Below are 19622 nucleotides of genomic sequence, written 5' to 3'. Positions count from 1 at the left end.
GCTAGAGATTGTCTTCCTGACTTTGTGCCCACTTTGAAAAGAAACACAAAAAGGAAAAGCGACTTCCCACTTAACATCATGTTCCTGACAAGCAGTTTCACTTTCAGCATTGACAAACTTTGCAGCTCTGAAGAATAGTGGGCCCCAAGTTGTCTTACTTAGGGATCTATAGCTGGTCAGTAGATCTCATGAAATGAATCCGTCCTCTTGGGTTTTTTTTGTTTTTTTGGGGGGGGGGCTCCTGGAAGGCCTGGAATGTGATCTGTATCTTGTACTCAAGTGTTTCCCAAGAGTTTTGACAAGAGTCATTAAAGTCAAATAACTGTGTCTGGCTTGACTATATAAAAAATATAGGTTGCATAACAACTCTCTGTATTTTCTGATTGAGCCAAAGCCAGTTTTTCTAAATATAAGCCAGATTTTGCGCATTCGTGGAGACTGGCGTAATGGGCGTCCTATTTGAAAGCTTATGACTTGGAAGGCTAAAGGTGATTCTTCAGCATGAAAACCAAAGTGTCACAGGTTGGACTGTGAAATAATGGTCCCCAGCATGGATGCCAGGCAGTGGCTTTGAGGGATGAGGTCTTGATCCTCATCTGGAATGTATCCGTCTTCCTTGTAAAGTTAATGCCTGACAAAGTGCCAGGAATCCAAATCTCTCCACCTTGCAAAAGAAGAAGGACCTCGCCCTGACTTATCTGGAGTCACTACAGGGCACCAGTTCTCAAATGCTTTGGTCTCAAGATCCCTTTACAGACTTAGAAATTATTGTGGACCAAAGAGATTTGTTTATGTGAGTTCTATCTGTTGATAAGTACTGAATTAGAAACTAAAACAAAAACTTTTAGAGCATAAAAATACATAAGCACGTACTCAGTTACCTGATAGAACTACTATTAGCATCATCACACAACATACAGCCTCTGGAACATTCTGAAACATTGCATCCTGAGAGCATGAAAGTGAAAAGGACTTTCTTATCATTATTGTTAGTGTTATTATTTTTATTATTATGACAAAAATAGTGTCATTAGGGCTCCTAAGTGTCAATTAGGGCTCCTAAGAGGGCCTCTGAGATCCTTTCTCTAGGAGTCTCTAGACCACAGTTTGAGAGTGGCTTCTATAGTGTATTGGTTCAAGGTTAAGAAATTTCCAGATCACTACCTAAAAGATTCCAAATTTTGTTCAGCCAAGGACTTGCCCTCCTAGTAAAATTTTACTGTGTATGTTTAAGAATTATATGCATTGTCAGAGCATCTGAGTGGCTCAGTCAATTAAGCATCTACCTCTTGATCTTGGCTTAGGTCTTAATCTCAGGGCCATGTGTTCAAGCCCCACACTGAGCTCCATGCTGGGCATGGAGCCTACTTAAAAAAAGAAAAAAAAGAATTATATATATTGTCTTGTTGGATTGTGCCCTAATAATAGTTGTGAAGATAATTGATCTAGAAGAAATCTTTTTTCCAATTTCAGCATGTATGTGTATTTTCGTTGCCAAGAAGTGTTGTAGGGTGATGAATCATGACTTCCAAACCCACATAATTATGCCATCTGGATAAAATTCTGCAGGGAAAGTAGAAAATCATGATGGAACACTTCTGGTAGCTGAGAGAAAATTGTTTCATTGGATAATGCTGGGTCTCCCATCCCAATCATGGGTACACTATAGAAGTGCCTTTAAAGGAATTTTACTTAAAATGTCAGAGAACCTGAAATTACATTCTTTGCAGCCCTTTAAATCATAAAAAATTTAAGGTACAAACCTCAACATTTTATGAGAGACCACATATATTTTTCAAAGTTATTTGGGAGGAATACAAGCAGAACATACAAGACCCCTGAGGCAGGGTATTCAAGGGTGTCCTTTTATAGGTGTGGATACTGGATTTGAGAGAAGTATTCCTCTTCAGTGAAACAAATCTATTTTTTTTAAAGCCATCGCACAAACTGTTAGCAGTTTCATCCATCACTCAAAAGGGAGGGACCAAAAATGTGAAGTGATGGCTCCTATCTGAAATTTTAGTTTCCTAGCTCTTAGAATTGTCAAAATTGAAGCCATTTAGTTAGGATTTTCCTCCATTCTGAGGGAAATACTCCTCACCTCAGAAAATGAAAATACCTGAAGTATCTATCCTATTCTGACAGAACCTTATTTCAGAGAAGTGAAAAGTCACCATAGAATTGTAGGACAGAGACGCACAGCTTTGTTTTTTTTTTTTTGGAGAGACCCTGTCTAGTCAGCAGAATTCAGGCGCCTGGACTAACTTCTATCTGGATGGAAAAGAACAGAGCCCCAACAGCGCTGGTTTTTCTGTGCACTTCTAACCCTCAAGAGAAGAGCGAACATAAAATAGGGATCATGTTTACATTTCTTAGAACTTCTCCCATGCGGTTCTCTGGCCACTTGGACCAGCCTTGGGCTGGCCTTCCCTTGGCAGCTTGTTCCTCCCTGATTTTTCAAATTTTTAATTACTGTTAGTGACAAGCTTTGAATTTTAAAATTATCAGTTGGAGAATTTCCTGTATAGTGGGTAGAAGAAAACAGAGTAAGGTTTTCAGGCAGGAAGTGAATGGAGGTCTAATTTCAAGAAGTTTTTCTTTCTCTAGTTCATGATGTGAATTCTGTGCCAAAGACACCTTTGTGCACCAGAGACAGAGAAGTTTCCAGAATCTACTAGATGGTACATATGGCTGTGCTTTAAAAAAAACAAAAACAAAACAAAATTTTTAATTTTAGAATAGTCTTAGATTTTAGGAATCATAGAGATAATACAGATTTTCCCATAAACCCCACTTACACGTTCTCCCATTAGTAACATCTTACATTAGTGTGATGTATTTGCTATAATCAGTGAACCAATGAACATCATTATTAACTCAAGTCTATATTCAGATTTCCTTAGTTTTTACCTAATACCCTTGTATGGTTCAATGATTTCATCCAGGATTTAGTGGTCTTGTCTCCTTCAGCTCCTCTTGGTTGTGACAGTTTCTCAAACTTTCCTTGTTTTTAATTGTCTTGACAGTTTTGAGGAATACTGGTCAGATTTCTTATAGAACACGTCACCGTTTGAACTGTCTGATACTTCCCTCCTGATGAGACTTGGGTTGTGTGTTTTTGGAAGGAAGATTGCAGAGGGGAAGTGCCATTTTCATTACATCATATCAAGGACACATTCTGTCAACGTGACTTAGTGGTGTTGACCTTGGTCCTGTGGCCAAAGTAGCGTTTATCATTTTCTCCACGCTAAAGTTTTAAAAAAAATAAATAAAGTTTTGCTTTTATTTCCTTTTCATACTGTCCTCTTCGGAAGGAGGTCACTTTGTGCAGCCTATGCCTAAGGGGTTGGGAATTATGATCCTCCCCCTTGAGGGCAGAGAATCCACATAAATTATTTGGAATTCTTCTTCATAGGAAACTTGTTTTTTCCTTCCCATTGTTTAATCATTTATTTATCTCAGTATAAATACTGAGAAGCCACTTGTGAATATTTATTTTAAACTTTGGTTTACAATCCGAGGCTACTTCATTTATTTTCTTGCTCAAACTGTTCCAGCTTTGGATACTAGGAGGAGTTCTTTCCGTTGGTTTCATGTCTCTGTCATTCCCCCATCACTCTGTGTGTGTGTGTGCTTGTATGCGCGCGCGCGTGTGTGCATACCACATGACATTTGTGTTAAATTTGTTCTAGGCTCCTCTCATCTGTTTCCTGCTCCAATCTGAGAAATCAACCATTTCTCCAATGAGTTCTGGTTCCTTTTATTGGCAAATAGTATTAGAAACCAATATCTGAATTATCTCTCCTTTCTATTTAAAATTAATAAATCAACTAGTTTTTTTTTTTAATTTCTAAGATGTTTTCAAACCTCTGAAATGATAGAATTTTTCTTCATTCAGCACTAGTGTCTTCTCTTCAGGTAATAATAATGTCTTGTGTTTATGTAATAATTCTTTATGAATTGTTACTTTTTTCAGAATTTTTAAAATGTATTTTATTTATTTATTTGAGAGAGAGAGAACAGGAGCAGGGGGAAGGGGTAGAGGGAGAGGAAGAAGCAGGCTTCCTGCTGAGCTGGGAGCCCGAAGCAGGGCTTGATTCCAGGGCCAGAGATCATGACCCACGCCGAAGGCAGACACTTCACCGACTGAGCCATCCAGGCGCCCCTAATTTTCACTTTTAAAAATGGATTCATTACGACGGACCACCTGAAATTAAGCACTGTGACTTTCATCCTGCTATGTCTGGTCTTCTGAAATGTCATTAGTGTGTGATGTCGTATGTACTTGTGGCTAAGCAGCACACGGTTGTCCAGATGACCCTCAGGCAGCGCTCTTCTTGACATTGGGGCCACTGATTAGCCGAAATTTAAGTCTAAAATTACTGCTTTTGTTATCTAACGTCTCACCCCCCGGGAAAAATAAAACACTTAAATGAAGAACAGCTGCCTTTAGGCCCATGGTTGACTTGCTCCTGGTAGCTAGGGTTCAATCCCAGGTTTGTGTTTCAGCCACCAGCATAGTTTTAAAATTAACTTTGCATTTATGGCCTGAAGTCATGAACCAAAAAGTAAAAGAATGCTAAAACAACCCTCGGATTCTGGTGAGCTGCAGCCTGTTCTCTGTGAGCCTGGTCTCATGACTCCCCTTCCATTCCAGGTCTGACGGAGACAGCCGTCTTCAGTTGTGAGGCTCACAACGACAAAGGGCTGACCGTGTCCAAGGGTGTGCAGATCAACATCAAAGGTAAGCACTGTGGCGAAGTCAGCAGCAGGAGCTCTGCAGCCAGATATCTGAGTTTGAACCCTGTCTTCCCTTGGACAAGTCACTTAACCTCTCTGGCTTCAGTATAAAAGAGGGATGATTACATATTTCTACATATTTTTGAGGCTTAAATGAGATAATGCAAGTTAAAAGCAACCAAAACAGTGCCTGGTGCCTAAGTCTTTGATAAATATTAGCTCATTTCGTTCTGCTTAGTCTAAGAAAATAGGCTGAGATGTCTACCCTCCATCTTCTTTGCTCCTGTTTTCACCTTGCCCTCTCCCACCTTGAATTAGTCCCTGTTACCCCTTGAAGAGCCCCCACGGGTAGGGGCAGCTTAGGGCATTGATCGAAGGAATGGGCTCTGGGTAGCTGGGGCTGACACAAGTCTCCCTTAGCTGCTGCCCTAAGAGGAGAGAAAGGAGGGGAGAGCCCAGAGCTCCTATGTCTCTTCCTCCAAATGTCCTTGTTGCCTCTGAGCTGGGCCATAACATAATGGGGGACCTGTCTTGGTAGGTCCCCATGCTAGTGGAGACATTCCAATCCAACTGTCTGCCTCTTCCTCCTGCCTCTCGGGGATCAAAGTTATTTTTATTTTATTTTATTTATTTATTTGACAGAGAGAGAGAGATCACAAGTAGGCAGAGAGGCAGGCAGAGAGAGAGGTGGAAGCAGGCTCCCTGCCGAGCAGAGAGTCCGATGTGGGGCTCGATCCCAGGACTCTGGGATCATGACCTGAGCCGAAGGCAGAGGCTTTAACCCACTGAGCCACCCAGGTGCCCCGGGATCAAAGTTATTTAATTGAAATGAAGTACTGTCATTTTAACCCTTTTCAAATCATCTTTCTTACTTTCTGTCATAGAAACTCAAGCGAATTTTATGTTTTAGTATTTGTGGTTTTTTAAATATTTATTTATTTATTTGAGAGAGTGAGAGAGCATGAGTGGGGGAAGAGGAAGGCAGAAGGAGTGGGAGAAGCAAACTCCCCACTGAACAGAGAGCCCACCTTGATCCCAGGACCCCAAGATCATGACCTGAGCCAAAGGCAGATACTTGGCCAGCAGAGCCACCCAAGCATGTCTATTTGTTCTTATTTTAAATATTGAAAAGCAAATACTGGTTCCATATTTCTTTTGGTTTTAATCTTGAGGGAATAACACAAGGGAAAAGCAGAATGTGTTTAATAATGAGTTAAAAATTAGGTAATATATTGGGGTGCCTGGGTGGCTCAGTGGGTTAAGCCTCTACCTTCGGCTCAGGTCATGATCTCAGGGTCCTGGGATCGAGCCCCATATTGGGCTCTCTGCTTGGTGGGGGGCCTGCTTCCTCCTCTCTCTCTGCCTGCCTCTCTGTCTACTTGAGATCTCTCTCTGTCAAATAAATAAATAAAATCTTTTTTTTAAAAAGTTAGGTAATATACAGCTGGGGACTCAATATTACCAAAGAAGTTATACTTTAAAAAGATGCTATGGTGGCACCTGGGTAGCTCAAGTTGGTTAACACCTAACTGGATCTCAGCTCAGGTCTTGATCCCAGGGTTGTGAATTCAGGCCCCACATTGGGCTGCACACTGGGCATGGAGCCAACTTTTTAAAAGTAAATAAATAAAATTAAAAAAAATCAAAAGATGCTGATGTGTCTTTTTGGCACATCAACTAGATGAAGGCGATGAGGGGACATTCTCTAAAAGTTCATTGGAAGAAAAAAAAAGAGCAAACTGCAACTTACTCCTGGAGGAACTGTATAACTTCCTTCCTCATTATGAGTCTCATTATTACAGTTTTCAAAAGCAATGTTGGGAATTTCAGGAATTCATGGGTAGGCGTAAATTTATAAAGACTATTTTCATGAAGTGTAAACACCTTAAAATTGAAACATTTATAAAATGAGAGACACTTTTTAAAATTTTATGCTTCACACAGAACTTAGCTTTTTTTTCTTTTTTTCTTTTTATCAGTTCTCTTTTGAAAACTTCTGTCTGCTTTTCATTATTTAAACATTGATGTCAAAGCCACCAAGACTCCCTTCTTCTAATCTGTTCCTAACTATAATATATGTAGCCAAATTATGATCTGGAAAGGCATACATTTTAGGACAATTCTACAAGTAATCTGTTTAGGGAAGTGAGTCAAACAAAATGCTGATTCTTTGCCACTCACCAAGCTATGTGTCTGCAAGTACACAGAAACTCCTGAATATGGTACCTGGCGTACTTCTCATGGTCTCAGCTCTCCTTCCCCTGATCTTCTGTTCACGCTGTCATTGCTTCCCCTCCGGCACACCTCCCCCAACCCTCCTCCATGTGTTAACCTTCTTAATCTTCCCCGCAGCCCCATGGAGCAGGGCTGTTACCATCCCCACTAAAAGAAGAAGGAACGGAGTTTAGAAAGGTCATTTAACCATGACCCGGGCCACACAGCCAGCCAGGCAGTAACCAGACTCCCCTGTCCCTGCTGGTGCTCACACTAATGTGCTTGCTGTCGCCTGCCACCAGCCTCCAGTGTCCTACTGAGGGACACGTGTGAGTTCAAGTCCCCGTTCTGCTGCTTACAAGCTCTGTGATCTTCAGCATGTTTTTACCTTCTCTGATTCTCAGTATCCTCATCCATAAATGAGGATCGTGAGACCGCCTACCTCTCTGACAGGGTTTTAGTGATGACGAAACAAAGCGAAGTCCGTAACGGGCTGACTCATTGTAAGCGTGTGAAAACAACATTTTTGCTTATAAATGTGATTATGACTCTTAATTCAGAAGTAAAATTAGCCCAAAATAAGATCCCCAAACTCCAGATCCTTCTTAGATTCGAATTAAGATATGTAACCATGTCCCACCACGTGGCCACGTCCCACACATGGCCAAGTCGTTGCACACTTTATGCCTCCAGGCCCAGCAGTTACAGTTGGATCTTTTGCTTGAACTGATTTCTCACCTGTTTCCTTGGCCTGGATAGCTGCTCCCCACTCTGCCACACACCCACACTCATGCTCCCTTCTAGTCCCGGCATGGGGCTCTCATCGTCAGGTAATGTGAGTCTCCACTCCTCAAGCAAAAGCTGCACAAGAATAGGGCTATGGCTCTGTTTGGGGGAGTCGGGGGGATGGATGTAGAGCTCCAGCACCCAGGAACGTGCCCGCATGCAGGAGGGCAGTGACCACGAGCTCAGTGAAGGAAATAGACATCTCTTCATCCTTTTCCAGCTAAGGTCTCACTTCATCAGGCAGCCGGAAAGCAGGTCTATGCTCCACTCCTCTGGCCTAGGCAGCAGTGTTTCATCACCAGAAGACCTGTCTATAAGCTAATATGCTTAGTCTCAGGCCTAATGCAGCTTCTTTTTCAAACTTGGGTCAAATTTTCTTAATTTTAAGAAATGGAAACAAGCATGATATTTTGTTTGTTTGGTAGCTGTGGCCACCTGTGGTTTATAACTGTGTTTGTATGTGTGTCTTTATTTCTGTGTAGCAATTCCCTCCCCACCAACTGAAGTCATTGTCTACAACAGCACCGCACACAGCATGCTCATCTCCTGGGTCCCAGGTTTTGATGGATACTCCCCATTCAGGAATTGCAGCGTTCAGGTAAACCAGCAGGATGAAGAAAGAATGGGCTGTGTGGTGCTCTAAGGGTCTACTTGATCTTTCTTCCTCCTTGGCCTTTCTTAGTGCAAAGGCCTCCAACACCTCTGTTCAGAAGTCTCTTGACCCCTTCCCTGCTCAGTGTCTGCCACACACGCCCCATTCTGTGGTGTTCTGCCCCAGGATGCTGTTTCCTTTCTCCTCATGGTTCAGGACCCAACCAGAAGGGAAACAGGTTTCCAGGACAGAACGACATGAGACCAAGGAGAATTAATTTTTAAGGTATAAAAACACATCCCTAAATTAATACCGGCTTGTGATCAGGAGTTCTGGGAAGCCAAGAACTCCTCATCCTGTCTCCTCCTGGGCCAGTGACTGTGAAGGACAGGCAAGCATGAGATGGGTGATTTTTGCTGTCAGATGTAATACCTTGGCCCCTGGCTCCCAGGACAACCTGGGCATTACAGACCTTGCAAAGTCTTTTCCCTTTTTTTAACCACTACCCAAAAGTGGTGAGAAAGAATGCTGTAAGAAATACAGGCCAGCCATCCTAAAATGGTACCTTGCCATGATGTAGGCCCTGCTTTGAGTGTTAATTTCATCAAAATGGAAAGGGTAGCAGTAACACTACCATTTATTGAGTGCTCACGATGACCAGGGACTTTGCAGACATTATCTTACTTAAAACCCACACCAGCACTGCAGGCTCAGAATGCTCACAGAACCTATGAGTGGCAAAGCCAGAATTCAAAGCCAGAAAGTTCTGATGTCAAAAACAGTGCTCAAAACCATCCCTTCTTCCATGTCTTAGAAGAGAAATTATTTCTGGGAGCAGGTAGTCAAAATGTGTGGATTGTCCACTGAAAACATCAATGTCTTCTGCCCTGCATGTTGTCACACAGTAGGGTCAGAAATTGTTCTTAGTTTCATAAATGTCTGGCCTTACTAGCTGAAAACATGTTAACCTGACACCTGCCATTCATGCTAGCTCAACTTGAAGCAGTGACTTCTAAAGAATTTTATATGTTGACAACCAGATGTTTTTAATACCAAACAGAATTAGTTACTCTGTTTTTACTGCCTCCCACTCTTGTCTAACAGCTGTTCCTTCTCTGGAAAGTGAAAACATTCTATTATCCCCGAAATAGTCTCCACCCTCACCTCACCAGCTCTAGCTTTACTTAATTCTTGCCCCACTTTATGTGTAAATCTCCTAAGGGCGGGTAAGTGTTAGGGATTATTATGTCTACAAAGTCCTCACCAGGGATATCTGTTTTTTCTGGGCAGCTTTTTCTGAGATTTCTTTCACAGACCATAATATTCACCCATTTAAAGGGTATAATGTTGATGTCCCCGTTCGGCTCAGTTGGGAGAGCATGCAGTCTTGATTTTGGGGTCGTGAGTTTGAGCCCCATGTTGGGTGTAGAGATTACTTAAATACGCTTTAAAAAATAAAGTGTATAATGTTCTTCGCTATGTTCCCAGAGGTGTGCAGCCATCACCATTGTCTAATTGTGGCTATATTCATAAAAGCTATTGTTCTATAGTTTTCTTGTGTTAGCTTTTTCTGGTTTTGGTGTCAGGGTGATACTCGTCTTACAGAATCATTGGGAGGTGTTCCCTCGACTTCTGTTCCTTGCAAGAGTTTGTGGAAGATTGATGTGAATTCCTTAAATATTTGGTCGAAATCACCAGTGAAGCTGTCTGGTCCTGAGGTTTTCTTTGTGGAGGTTTTTTGAATACTAACTCAGTCTTTTTACTTGGTATGCATCTACTTAGATTTTCTATTTCTTCCTGAGTCAGTTTTGATAGTTTATGTGTTTCTAGGAGTGTGTCCATTTCCTCTGGGTTATCTAATTTGTTGGTATACAATTGCTTATAATATTCCGTTATAAGCTTTTTTATTTCTTTGAGGTTAGTAGTAATGTCCCCTTTCATTCCTGATTTTAATACAAGTTTTCCCTTCTTTTCTTCTATGTGCATTGGGTTAATTTGCTCTCTCTCTTTTTTTTTTTTTTAAGTTTCTTAAGGTAGAAGGCTGGGTAATTTATTTGAAATTTCTTCTTCTTTAATATAAGCATTTATAGGGGCACCTGGGTGGCTCAGTTGTTAAGCATCTGCCTTCGGCTCAGGTCATGATCCCAGGGGGAAGCCTGCTTCTCCCTCTCCCCCTGCTTGTGTTTCCTCTCTCTCTGTGTCTCTCTCTGCGTCTTTCTCTGCCAAATAATAAAAAAAAAAAAAAAACTTAAAAAAATATATATACATATATATAAGCATTTATACCATACATTTCCTTCTAAGCATTGTGTTAGCTGCTTCACGTAGGTTTGGGTATTTGGGCCTTTTTTTCCCATTCATCTCAAGTTTTTTGGTTATTTTCCTTATGATTTCTTTCTTTCTTTCTATCTATCTATCTTTCTTTCTTTTTCTATCGGTTATTCAGAACTGTGTTAAATTTTCACATACTTGTGAATTTCTCAAGTCATCTTCTTTTGCTTATTTTTAATGTTATTCCATCACATTTGGAGGCTATACTTAATCTGATTTTCAGTCTTTTACATTAACTACAGTTTGTTTTATGACCTAGCATTTGTTCTGCCCTGGAGAATGTTCCGTGTGTAGGGGAAGGTATAATTGGCTGTGTTTGGGTAGAATGTTTTATACATCTTGTAGATATAGTTAGTTTATAGTCTTGTTTCCTTCGTCTATTTCTTTGATCCTCTGCCGAGTGGTTTTATCTGTTATTGAAACGGAATTAGGGTCTCAACTGTTGTTTTTGAGTTGCCTTTCTCCCTTCAATCTCATCAGTTTTTGCTTCTTGTATTCCAGGGCTCTGTTATTAGGAACATCCAGGGCCAGTTTCCCTCTATAGATATAACTATATCTACATATCTAGAGATCTAGAGATCTGTAGTTGTACATGTATAACCAAGGCATGGACCAATCCTTTTTAAAACTGCTGCTGAGCCGTATGAAGAGTCCAAGAGGACACGAGGCTCCTGCTTACATGAGTATGGTTGCCTTTGGGGAGACTTTGTAGGCGACTTCTGCCACCACCTTGAGTGAGTAGGTCTCAGAGTGGACAGGAGGTAGAGTAGGGTGGTAGGAAGGTCTGAAAACATCAGGTCACCCCTGAAGGTAGAAGATGATCACACACATCTGTTTTCTCTCTCTCTTTTTGCCTCAGCTTTGGGCAGCCACGGCATGAGCGACAATCATCCAGTCCCTGGATGATCATCCAGTCCAGTCATTACAGGCCCTCCTTGCCCACCTTGGATCCTGTGGTGCCAGACATGGTTATTCTGTCTTTTTCCCACCAATCTCCCTTCACCCATAAGAATACAGTTATTTTACAAGTTAAATTCTAGGAGCAATATTGCGACATACCTGTATATATAATTATTTGTTGTTCATCTGAAATACAAATATAATTGGCTATCCTGTTTTCTCTGACCGGTCCTAGCAGGGTTAGTCAGGAGTGGCTGTAGAAATGAGACTTCTTTATTCTGCAGGTTAACAATGTATTCCCACTTCTGAAGGAACCAAGCATAGTTTTGTAGCATGTCCCCAGTCCCTTACAATTTTAAACTCTGACTTGGTAACAAATGAATGTTTTGGACAAGATTCAGATCCATGCACTAGCAGACACACCCTCTCACTTCCTTTGGTCCTGATGTTAGTTCCTTTCTTCACCCATTTTTGGGCCGCATACACCATTTCTATTTTTAACTCTCCCACGTACTTCTTGCTATTTCGTGCCCTCTTTTCCCCTAGGACCCACTGAGAAGGACTTATAAAAAGCCTGTCTTCTTCCAGCAGTGTGTTCTCGAAGAGCGTCGCTGTGCCTGGAAATGCTCCACGCATTGCTCCGGAAATGGGGCAGGGGTGGAGAGCCAAAGGTTTCCTCCACCTTAGTTGCAGGGGTTGGTCACCAGGAAGTAGGTGCATACTCTATAAAGTGAAGAAACAAAAAGTAAGTTCTGCCAGCGGCCACCACCAAGATAAGCACGTAACTCTTTGTTTCTCCTCTGGTGGTTCCTCAGGCCAAATGGTACTTTTGTCACCCAGTGGAGTCTGCGGGTCTGAGTCAGAGGTGAGACTTGGCCCCCACGCCACCCTTGCAATATCCGCTAGGGGATTTAGAATTCCGAAATGTTATTTATGGCCCCTTGGCCTAAATTTCAACACATATATCCTGAAATAACAGCTTTGGGTATCCATGCCCCATGACTGCAAGCCCATTATTATTAGGAATATGTACAGGGTTTAGGATTTTTTTCCCCCCCCGGTTAGTTTTGGTTACTTGTGTTTTATTCAGTATCACTTTCTCTTTTCTGACTTTATAAGTACTTATATATTGAAGAGATTTTGAAACACATGTAGAGGGGAAAAAAGCATTCTCTCTTATTCCCATTTCTAGAATGGAAATATGCTTAAGGAAAAATGTAGAAGTTTGGCCTAGATTTTTTGCACAGAGGACATCTGGAGACGGATGCGGGGAGACTGGTAGAGCTTACGGAGAGAAAGATGAAGGGAAAGAACTCAGAGCAAAGGGCTAAGATGCTTTCATGAGATTTGGAGAAAGGTTTGTTGGGTGAGGAGCAAATGACCCTTCCCTGTATCTATGCACCAAATAATGTCAGAAAATGCACATTCTCTGCATATGCTTTTGGACTTGAATTTATATTGGGGTTGGAGTAGGGGTTAAAAAAAAAAAAAAGAGGACATGCTAGAATTTACCTCAAGGCAAGAGCAGAGTTCATCAGGTTGCATAATGAAAAGAAATACGTGGGGCGCCTGGGTGGCTCAGTGGGTTAAAGCCTCTGCCTTTGGCTCAGGTCATGATCCCGGGGTCCTGGGATCAAGCCCTGCATTGGGCTCCCTGCTCAGCAGGGAGCCTGCTTCCCTCTCTCTCTCTCTGCCTGCCTCTCTGGCTACTTGTGATCTCTGTCTGTCAAATAAATAAATAAAATCTTTAAAAAAAATACAAAATAAAAACAGAAATCTTGTATCCCAGCCCCTAAAGTAGGATTTGGGAAATGTTCTCTGTAAAGGACCAGATAGTAAATATTTTAGGTTTTGGTCCCACACAGGATGTCGGTTGTCTTTGGAGTGTGTTCTCTGAAACAGCTGGAAGAAGAAATCAAGAACTGAGATGGTTCTGAGAAAGGAAGGGCTATTTCATCATTTTTCCTCTTATATATTACCATCATTAGAATATTGTAAAGGTCGCCATTTGCTCTGTTACCTGTCACAGTGAGAATGCTTGTTTTTGGCGTGTTACACGTGTCCTCGGTGGGTGCTCCAGTAGCATGACTAACACACAGTAACGCTGGTGGGGAAATTAGTGTGTAGCCCGAAAGGAAGCAGGTACTTCCCCTCAGTGGAGAGGAAGAGCCACGTGCACTGAATGCAGCAGTGCTCCAGGTCTTGCATTCCCACCACCTTACTAATGCCTGTCCACATTTTTACTCCTCACTTAGGTCAAGGAAGTTGATCCGCTGACTAATGGCTCGGTCATGATTTTTAACACCTCGGCTTCACCACATCTGTATCAAATAGAGCAGCTGCGAGCTCTGGCCAATTACAGCATTGGTGTATCCTGCATGAATGAAATTGGCTGGTCTGCAGTGAGCCCTTGGATTCTGGCCAGCACGACCGAAGGAGGTAATTCCTGGAGTTCAGAATAAATATTGCCCCTAATAGCATGTGATTAAACAAGTCCTTCCCGGTGGCCTTGAATTAGAGTTTCAACTTTGCTTTGTTTGGTCTTTGTTTCTGGACCATTTTATTTTACTGCGGTAGCCACTGAAGAAGATACTCCCTTCTTTTTAGTGACAAAACTTACACTTACTATGAACAGATAATGTGTTCTTTTACATAGGAAGATAATCACAACACACTTTATGGCATATATTATTTTAAGTTAAAATATAATAATATAAAAATTCTTCATCGTAGCATCAAGGTCAAGAAAAAATGAACGTGGGGCACCTGGGTGGCTCAGTGGGTTAAGCCTCTGCCTTTAGCTCAGGTCATGATCTCTGGGTTCTGGGATCGAGTCCCTCATTGGGTTCTCTGCTTGGCTGGGAGCCTGCTTCCCCGCCCCCCCCCTCCGCTTGCTTCTCTGCCTACTTGTGATCTCTCTGTCAAATAAATAAATAAAATCTTTAAAAAAGAAAAAAAAAAGAAATAACATGAAGATGGTTCATGTTTACCAAATACCACGTGCCCGTCCCCACATTAGGTGCTATGCAAGAATTATTTTATTTGCTCCTCAGAGAAGCCCAGTGAAGTAGGTTCTCTCTATGCTGACTTGCTCATAGCAAATTTTATTTATATCTTTAAACTTTAAAGAATTTTCCATTGTGCTCTTTTTGATTTCTGAGATTTTTGTTACCATCTATGAATATTGTATTCCTGTTAAATTCAGATCCACAATTTCTGTTCTTTCCCAATTTAGAGCTCTAGGTTGTAGAACGTCTTTCCTGCCCTTAACTCGGGCCTCACCTACTCAGTGCTCTAGTCATAATAGAGATGGGGGAGGAGGGCAGACAGGTCAAGATCAGAAATCTTCAGGGTGTAACCCTTGGACAAAATGACTCCCTGGTGCCAAAATTATAAGATGTCTTCTTCTCTCAAATGATAAAGAAAAGCCTTTGAGAACAGTTTTTATAGGCTGTGTTTCATTATCATTCAGTTCAAAAATACTTTCCTCACTTCTTCTTTGACCCATTAGTTATTTAGCTTATGTAACTTAGTTTCCAAATATTTCGGGGTTTTGCCCGAAATCTTTGTATTCCTGATTTCTGATTTCACTCTGCTGGTGCCTCAAAACATAATCTGTATCACTTACTTTGAAATATATTGAGACTCTTTCTCTGTGGCCCAGAACACATCTTTCCTGATAAGTGTATGGTGTGCTCTTGGAGAGAACGTGTGTTCTGTTCTTATTATATGGAGTAGTCTATAAATGTCAGCTTGGTTGAGTTGGTTGATAGTGTTTTTCATATTATATTCTTACTGCTTTTCTGCCTATTTCTATCAATTATTTAGAAAGAGACATTGAAATCCACAGTTATAATTTTGGGTTTATCCATTACTTTTTGATGCTCTGCCCGGTTTTGCTTCAAACATTCTGAAGCTCTGTTATTTTATGCATAGATGCTTAATACTCCTATGCTCTCCTAATAATTGGCCACCTTCTCATTATGAGATTGCTTCCTTTATCTTTGGTAGTATTATTTTCTGTAAGATCTACTTCGATATTAATGTAAGCCATTTTAACTTTATTTTGAATATGTGATATATCTTTGATTCCTCCTTATTTTTAATTTATTTGTATCTTTCTGTGTAACACAGAGTGATCCAAGTGTTTTGTTGGGACACCCCAAAGTGTCAACATTGGTTTTCTTTACTCTGGGACCACTCACTTTCTCTAGCAAAGAAGTCCCCTGTTTCCCGCCTTAGGAATGTAAATATGGCTGCCGATACTCTAGGAGCCAGGTGAGGAGGAAGAGTGAGGCAGAGTCCTCCTTGTTCAGTGTACAAACTTCCACTTATTTCCCCAGTTGTCTGTCTGGCCTCTCATTGTGCCTTTATTCTGCCAGTGCCGGAAGGCCAAAGGTTTTTCAGTTCAGAGACCAAGGTGGCTTCCTGTCTCCAGGGGGATTTGGAAGGTGTCCCTGGCAGGTGTGTGGGAGTGGGTTAGAGGCATCTTGAGGACTAGCTACTTCCCAGTCAAACTTTCAATCTTCTGGTACCGGGGCCCACAGCGTCTGAGCCTCTCCATGTCCTTTGGGGAGTACAGGCTTGCTGAATTAGTTACACCTTCTGTGTCTCTTTCTCAGCTTTCAAGTATATGTTGATGTTTCTTTTCCACTGTTGACTCTACTGTACCTTATGAGTTTATACTGTTTTAAATTCCTTAGTGTTATCATAGAGGGGTTTCATGAGGAGCAGACATAAAGACATGTTGAGGGGCCCCTGGGTGGCTCAGCTGCTTAGGCAACGGCTTTTGGTTCCGGTCGTGATCCCAGAGTCCTGGGATCAAGTCCTGCATCAGGCTTCCCCTGCTCTGAGGGAAGCCTGCCTCTCCCTCTCCTTTTCCTTCTCCCTGCTACTCCTCCTGCATGTGCTCTCTTTCTCTCTGTCAAATAAACAAATAAAAAATCTTAAGAAAAGAAAAAATGACATGTTGAATTGGCCACATTTATCCGGAAATTCTACAGCTGATTTGAAACTATATGACTCAGTTCACAACACAGCTTTAGCTGCATGACATTTCCTAAGTAGAAATGAAGGTTAGAGTACCCTTTTGTTTTCTTTTTAGACATATCAGAAATATATAACTTAATCTCCCCTAAATACAACTATAGGCAGTGGTTTGGCATGTATTACAGTTATTTTTATTTTTTCTGTATTTATATAAAACTTTTTAAAATTCTAAAGTGGATTGTTACATACCTTTTTTCAGTTTGATTTTTCCCTCCATTAGATATTTTTCATATCCACACACTTGATCTACCTAATTCTTTTCAGTGGCTGGGTAGCAAGTATTCCATTGGAAAATGTATCAAAATTTATTACATCATAGTTATTGACGGAGCATTACATTTATTCCTTTTTCTCATTATTTTGCTTCAGTAAATGTAATACAGGAGAATTTTTTAGATTAAATTTCTTTAAATAAAATACATGGTCAAAGAGCATATTATTTTCAGGTGGATTTTTTTTTAAAGATTATTTTTATTTATTTATTTATTTATTTTTAATTTTTATTTTTTAATTTTTTATAAACATATATTTTTATCCCCAGGGGTACAGGTCTGTGAATCGCCAGGTTTACACACTTCACAGCACTCACCAAAGCATATACCCTCCCCAGTGTCCATAACCCCACCCCCCCTCCCAGCCCCCCTCCCCCCAGCAATCCTCAGTTTGTTTTGTGAGATTAAGAGTCGCAGATTATTTATTTTTAAAAATTATTTATTTATTTGAGAGAGAGAGAGAGGCCGAGTACAAGGATGGGGAGAGTAAGAGGGAGGGAGAGGGAGAGAATCAGAAGCAGACTCTGCACTGAGCACTGAGCCCTATGCAGGGCTTGATCTCACACCCCTGAGATCATGACCTGAAGGGAAAGCAAGAGAGTCAGATACTTCACCCACTGAGCCACCCAGGTGCCCCCATGTTATTTTCAATTTTAATAGAGAATAGTCAGGTTCCTTGTTCCCAAAAAGTAATCTGGTAATGACCTTGACCTGTTTTCCAAATTATTTTGTACATATATATAATACATACATACTTTTTTCCCTAAGCACTATGACTTTTATCCTTGTATCCTCGTGAGAAATAACAGATAAGTGGGTATGTGACTTAAGCAGAACTTACTATAAACCAGAAAGTGAAAACCAGAATTAAATTTTATATTTTGACATCCAGGCATTACCATTTGATCTTCTGGTTTTTAATAATGAGATGTCTTACACACACACACTTCTTTTTTTTTAATTTTTTGACCGATTAGCTCAGTTCTCAGACCGTCAGTAACCTGCCTTTGGACTTTAAAATGGTGGCTCCCTGCCTTTGTACATCTCACATGACACAGAACTGATCTCCAGTCCATCTGGTTGACCCTCCACATCACAGGTGGAGAACTGGAGAGCCCTGTTCAAGTTGCTTCCCCAGGAGGAGACCAGGAGCACCACAACCTCCTTCCTTGCCTTTCCTTGTCTTTGTGATTTTAGTTTGGAAAAGTGCTTACTTTTTAAAAACTTATGTGGTATTTCAGGGGCACCTGGCTGGTGCAGTTGGTTAAGTGGTTGAGTGTTGGTTTCAGCTGAGGTCATGATCTTGGGGTCCTGGGATTCAGCCATGTGTTGGGCCCCACACTCAGTACCGAATCTGCCGTAGGATTCTCTCTCTCCCTCTGCCCTCCCCCCAACTTACTCTCCCGTGCTCTCTCTATATATAATAAATAAATAGATCTTTAAAAAATAATAAAACTTATGTGGTAATTCAATGCCCCTTACGTGAAAAGAGGGTGAAAATCTGCTATTAATCTCAGATTTTGAATGCTTGCCATAGAATATTTGAAAACCAAACATTTGGAAACTAAGAAGAAAATGTACCTCTGTGTACTTTTCTCTGTGGTCCCTCATTATTCTCTCTTTCTTTTGTAGCCCCTTCAGCAGCACCTTCGAATGTCACCACGTTTCTGAATGAGTCTAGTCATAAGGTGGACATCAGATGGGTCAAGCCTCCAATTAAGCGGCAGGAAGGGGAACTGCTGGGCTACCGGATCTCTCACATGTGGCAGAGTGCAGACACTTCTGTAAGTCTGATCTCTGAAGGAGTTCACTTGTCTCCTTAGATTTCCCCATTTAATCCTCTTGTAGAAGCTTTCCTTCTGTTATGAGAAGACCAGGAATTATCAAAGGAGGCCACCTTTCACTTAAGAGATAAAATTCCAGGGAATCTTTGGGGCTTTTCTCACTCACTCACTCATCCATTAATTTATGTATTCAGTAAATACGTGTAGAACCTATCTCTGTATCAGTTGATTCATGCATTCTGGGAACTTGGGCTCTTGTAGGAAGATAGTTGAGAACCACCCAGATAGATTTCGACCCACCCCAGGGTCGAAAAGCTGTGTGGTTTAGCAGTCCAGCCATTCATAGCCCCTTAGAAATTCCAGAAGATGCTTTTTTGAAGAAGATTGTCAAGGAAGAGCCCCAGCCTCCTAGAGAATGGCAAGGGGCAACCGGACTCCAGAGGATAGGGTTAAGTCAGCAACAGGCTGCCTTAATGCAGCTCCACAGAAGTAGGGACGATGTCTCCATATGGGTGGGTAGGAAGCTCCCAGACAGGCCCCCTTCCCACTTGGGAAAATGAAGAGAATTGAGGTGACACTGACTTCTTTGTGACACAGTGTCCTTGGAAAGGCAGAAGCACTGACTTCATCATCAGGACCATCTCTTTACCACCATCGTGCAAAGCCAACTTTTGCCTGATCAACCTGGTCCTGGAGATAGAGCAGATGTTAGCATCCTTGTGGCATTTGTGGGGGGCATCTCATGAAAGTAGTGTGGCTGCTTAGCAGGAGAGAGGGACAGAGTCAACAGCTGCCCCCACAGATGACATCCAAGCTTTGTTTCAGTCATTTTCCACCTCATGTCATCCAGCTTTATAGAGTATTTTTTTAAAAAGATTTTATTTATTTGAGAGAGAGAGAGAGAGGTCACAAGTAGGCAGAGAGAGAAGAGGAAGTAGGCTCCCTGCTGAGCAG

General features: G+C 41.4%; 1 protein-coding gene across 1 annotated transcript in view; it reads left to right on the top strand.

Annotated features, from left to right (window-relative positions):
- Nucleotides 1-19622, top strand: part of MERTK (MER proto-oncogene, tyrosine kinase) — a 113198-nt gene that overhangs the window by 55662 nt on the left and 37914 nt on the right. The window contains exons 5-8 of the mRNA XM_013045004.2: nucleotides 4658-4744; nucleotides 8223-8338; nucleotides 13819-14002; nucleotides 18517-18668. Coding sequence (XP_012900458.2) covers nucleotides 4658-4744; nucleotides 8223-8338; nucleotides 13819-14002; nucleotides 18517-18668 — 539 coding nt within the window. The remainder of the gene's footprint in view (nucleotides 1-4657; nucleotides 4745-8222; nucleotides 8339-13818; nucleotides 14003-18516; nucleotides 18669-19622) is intronic.

The sequence above is a fragment of the Mustela putorius genome, unplaced genomic scaffold (assembly GCF_011764305.1).
Source record: "Mustela putorius furo isolate JIRA1106 unplaced genomic scaffold, ASM1176430v1.1 tig00000281_pilon_pilon_pilon, whole genome shotgun sequence".
NCBI lineage: Eukaryota > Metazoa > Chordata > Mammalia > Carnivora > Mustelidae > Mustela > Mustela putorius.
The sequence above is the reverse complement of the archived record's forward strand: the minus strand, read 5'-3'. Positions and strand labels throughout refer to the sequence as shown.